The 4,973-nt window shown below is 47.4% G+C and overlaps 1 protein-coding gene across 1 annotated transcript; it reads left to right on the top strand.

The window, feature by feature from the left end:
- The first annotated feature begins 684 nt into the window (after positions 1-684).
- On the top strand, positions 685-4,411 carry LOC124665138 (zinc finger BED domain-containing protein RICESLEEPER 2-like). The gene is made up of 4 exons (XM_047202539.1): positions 685-781; positions 1,390-3,444; positions 3,540-3,610; positions 4,110-4,411. The coding sequence occupies exons 2-3, from the start codon at positions 1,413-1,415 to the stop codon at positions 3,608-3,610; spliced, it is 2,103 nt and encodes a 700-aa protein (XP_047058495.1). The 5' UTR covers positions 685-781; positions 1,390-1,412; the 3' UTR covers positions 4,110-4,411.
- The last annotated feature ends 562 nt before the right edge of the window (positions 4,412-4,973 follow it).

Here is a 4,973-nt window from a genome sequence, read left to right as displayed (position 1 = left end):
CGCCTCCTGCGGTCGGTCGTGACGAAGGCGCGGCGATCCATCTCTGTCTCCCAGTCCTCCTGCGACAAGGTCGCCGGCTTCTCCTTCGGTGCGACGGTGCGCGTCTTCGGTGGCGCCTTCGTCGACGGCTTCGCTGCCTTCGCCGGAGCCCTTCTCTTCGGGCATGGCGCGGCGGCGGGGGTTTTTCGGGTTCGACGCTGGATGGGAGATTGAGCGGCTGCCGGGAGAAATGAGCGACGGAGGGGACGGAGTTTTGGGGGAGAAGATGTATATTTTGTTGGTGTGTGGCTGACAGGCGGCTCCCACGCCCAAAATTTTCAGCCTCGCGCCCGATTCAGGCTCTTGGCGAAGGGGCCGGCACGGGGTTGCCGGCGGTTCTATTAAGCTCCAAAAATCACCGGTACCATTTGGGACGCGCCGGTGCGAGCCTATTTTCGCCCCATGAGTTTCTTGAAGTGATAAGGCGGGATTCAGTTCTATCTGAACTGAACCCGTTCGCGTTTAACTAAATCCACCGACCTCCAAACTCCAACCAAGTACCAACTCTGCCCACCACACCGAAGCCAGAAGCCGGCACACGTGGTGGCATCGCGGCTGTCCATCGCGCAGGGCGGACCCGAAACCCACCACGGCGACAAAACCACCACCAGTAATGGGTCGCGACTCCGCAACCCACACCTCGTCGGCCCGGACTCCGATCTGCTAACCCCCACCGGATCGGGTTGCGGGTCCCCTCCCCGCGACCCATCACCACCGCTCGCCGCCGGCCGCCTCCGACGAGGTCAGTCTCCCCGCCCTCCCCCCTCCGCCCTCTGCTTCTCTGCCTCCTCCGTCTTATCGGGTCCACTTACCCAAGCCATAAACCCTAGCTCAATCCCTGGCCCGGGAGATTTCTCGTGTCCATTTCCTGGGGCTCGAGCTTGGGGGTGGGAGGAGGACCTCTCTGGGCCGATTAGTTCCTGGATTCCGGAGATCGCTTGCTTGTCGCGGCTGATTGTGTTTAATTTTGGGGGATTTGGGTTTTCAGACTTGGTAGGTAGGTAAGGCCGTAAAAGGGGGATTTCGAGAAGGGAAGTTCGTTTATTTTCATTTGCACTGTGGCATGGTAGCTCCCAGCATTTCGCGAAATTAAAGCCGAATCTTTGTGATGCCATTTGCGTTCTGTAGTGCGACTGTGCGAGTGTATGCTTGTACCGTACGAGCAGTCTTTAAGTTGGAAGGTCATCATCCATTTATTTCAGTTCATCAGGGGAGTGTACAAAGTCTTCTCTTTTTATCTTGTGTTTATGCGAAAGATGAAGCATCATGGTCCATCTTCGTTAACTTCGCATAGGTTTAGTAGTATCCACCATGGAATGTTCTCATGATACTTCTTTGGATCTGTTGCAGTAGGTGAGCATATATGCGATAGCATGCTGGAACCGGCAGCAATGGAAGTGCCGATTGCCGGCACGATGAGCACCACAGTGGCAGCTGTGCCCGTGGTGCACAATCCACGGGCACGCAAACTGCGGTCTGCAGTTTGGCAGGACTTCACCAAGGAGCGCCGTGCCGATGGGAACTGTGTCGCAATCTGTAACCACTGCAAGAAGCAGCTCACCGCAACTAGCCGGTCAGGCACCACGCACCTGCGCAACCACCTTGCAATCTGCACCACCACATCTACGCGCCGTGCTGGTAAGCGTCGGAAGCTTATTGTACGACGTATCCTCAACAACAAATCTTCCACTGGACGAAATGGCGATGGGCATGCATCTGGTGATGATCATGACAACGACAACGCGCACTTTGATCAAGAACTCAGCCGGCAAGACCTTGCCCGTATGATTGTACAGCATGGCTACCGGTTTTCAATGGTGGATGATCTGGGGTTCCAGAAGTTTGTTAAGAATCTCCAGCCACAGTTTAGCATGGTGTCATATGACATAGTGAGAGCTGATAGCATGGCAATTTACGCGAGTGAGAGGCTTAAGCTGCAGGATGTGCTCCTCAAGACCCCTTGCCGGATTAGCATCTCAGTTGATATGTGGCGATCAAGTACACAGATGGACTACTTGTGTTTGACCTGCCACTACATTGATCATGCCACTGATGAGTGGAAACTCAGGAAAAAAATCCTCAACTTTGTGCATGTTGATGAACATTTTACTGCCAACCAGATTGCCAACCTAATTCTGGAGAAGTTGCAAGAGTGGGGTATTGACAGGAAGCTAGCTGCTGTTGTATTAGACAACTGTACCTCTGGAGACAGTGTTGCCACAGAGCTTGTCAGGGTTCTGCAGCCTAGGAGACTTCTCCTGTTAAACGGAAACTTATTCCATGTACGCTCTTGTGCGCATATTCTGAATCTCACAGTTGAAGAAAGCTTGGAAGAAACATCCGACATAATTAATAGAGTCCGCGAGATGATTCAGAATGTCAAGTTCTCACAAGAGCGGCTTCAGAAGTTTCTCGGTACCGCAAAGCTGCTTCAGATTGACCAAAAAATGTTAGTTCTTGATTCGCCTAACAACTGGCCATCCACTTACTTAATGTTTGATTCTGCATGCTATTATCATGATGTGCTTCTGCGCCTTGCGGAACAGGAATCACACTATGCTGCTTTCTTGACTCCTAAGGAGTGGGCTGATGTGAAAGCCCTCACCGAAATACTTGATGCGCTCAATAATACAATGGAGAAGTTTCCAGTGGAAAACCCGACTGCAAACCTATATTTCAATGACATGTGTGAGATCCATGTCCTTTTGAACACCTGGCGCAATAGTCCATCTCCAGTTGTTGCACAAATGGCTGGCCGAATGCTGAAAAAGTTTGAGGGATACTGGGATCTTACTAGGCAAGTAATGGCATTCGCATCTATACTGGATCCTCGGTACAAGATGAAGTCAATTGAGTACTTTTTTCAGCTGATTTATGGAAACGACCAATTTACAGCAAAGGCGACAATAGAAGCCATCAAGCAAAATTTTACCAGTCTGTGCAACGATTATGAGCATTCAGCAGATTCATTGAAGAATCCATCTGTTCTCTTCTACACCGGAAATAGTAGTTCTTGCATGAGCTCTGTGTATAGCAATGGAAATGACTCTAAGACCTTCTCTCGCATCACATTATCAGATGCCCGACGGGGACTTGATCAGTATATTCAGGAGTCATCATCAGGCCAGTCCTTAAAGTCTGACTTGGACATGTATCTCGAGGAAGCTGTCTATCGTCAAAAAGAAGGGAATCAAGAAAATTTTGACATCCTGGGATGGTGGAAGTCTTTTGCGGCAAAGTATCCCGTCCTTTCTCAAATGGCTCGTGATATTCTAGCTATCCCTGTATCTATCATCCCATTGGATAGTGAAGCCCGGGTGCTAAATGAGTATCTCAGTACTATGGATCCTTCAACAGTTGAGGGATTAGTCTGCGCACAAGACTGGCTACGTGCAGACACAGAAGGTATTACCAAGTCCCATCAGATATATTCACTTTTGAGTTACTCTTGTAAACACTAATGTACACTTACCAGCGTCATTTCCTCTTTGTTTCTGCAGTTGCTAATACTGATGGTCATGCAGATGATAAAGCACCACGTGGTGATGAAATGATTGTAGCCCCAAATTAGGTAAATTTGTTGGAAGCAACAACCTTTTCTTGTTTTCTTCTTGCCTCTGTTGAATTGTTTGCTTCAGTTTTGACCCATGCCACTAGTTGAACTTGAATTTTTTTTTTCCATTTGATGTCGTAATGTCAACCCACTTTCTAGTGATGCTAAGTGATATCTTGTGAAACATGTACCTTTCTTGACGGAAAAAGTAAACCTTGCACCTTTTTCTGTTTTATGAATATAATAAATGGGCCTCTTCTTTTTGTAGCAAAGTCTTTTTACCGTAAGTATAATCTTTATAATCAAATTGAACGGGTATTTGTATTGTTAACCAAGTTTGTGTTTTTGACATTACATCAAATCCGCAGCCCGTGTTGGAGCCCCGTCTTATGGGGGTTTGCGGCTCATAGCTCCTTCTATAAAAATATGCCCTGGGTGCTAGTGCCCATGGGTATCGTTTTTTTTTTTTTTTGAGACACCGTGATTCTTACATCTGACCAGTTTAATTTGTTAGCAGTTTCATTCTTCTCGATGGAAGGGTTTCCAAGGAGACTAGAGGTATAAGAACGTTGTTTCTTTGGTGCCCTTGTCGAAGATCCAACAACTTTATCTTGTAAATGTATCACTCTGGTTCTAGGCTATCTGTACAATGAGGGTCCTAGTGTTACCCCTAAAAATGGTACAAGAGGAGTTTTTTAGCAGTTGCTCTGTACGACTTGTATGGTTGACTTGATCTGTATTATGCTGCTCATCCAAGTTATTTCCAAACGTCTCTTCCCTGGGCGTTGGGCTATATAAACATTCTTTGGGACGCTTGGAGTTGAGCAGTGTGTACTGAGTATTTGGAAGCTAATGCCAAAAAAATATCGTCAGTTTTACAAAGTACCTGAATCGAGCGTGTATGCATCCAAAGTAGGGTTTGATTTCACGTTTCCTGCGGGGAAGGAATGATGTGTATCTAAGCACCTCGGGGCTTAACCTTCATAAGCTTTTTCCTTATTTTTCGACTCTCCCTTCTAGTCGAGGATAATGCTGACTGTACAAACTGGGAAGTCTTGTTCCCTAGATCACATGATTCACAAACGCACGGCTATAAAGTTAGACAGTCTGGGGACCTGATAGTCTGGTATTAAGCTTGTTCTTCTCAGTCCTTTCTTCCCAAGTCACCAAGACAAAGCTTTCATAGGAGGAGCAGGATAAGAGCAACTCTAGGGTATCCCCGATAATCCGAACCCGCATATCTCGGATCGGGGTGCTGGATATGCGTTATCTAGTACGCAACGCAAATTTATAATAGATATTTGAAAAAGGACAGGTGTTGGCCGGTCATTAGTTCGCGAATTTTTTTCACAACACTAGTTAGTCTTCAACATAATTAAGG

This window comes from Lolium rigidum, chromosome 6, assembly GCF_022539505.1.
Source record: "Lolium rigidum isolate FL_2022 chromosome 6, APGP_CSIRO_Lrig_0.1, whole genome shotgun sequence".
NCBI classification, from domain to species: domain Eukaryota; kingdom Viridiplantae; phylum Streptophyta; class Magnoliopsida; order Poales; family Poaceae; genus Lolium; species Lolium rigidum.
The sequence above is the reverse complement of the archived record's forward strand: the minus strand, read 5'-3'. Positions and strand labels throughout refer to the sequence as shown.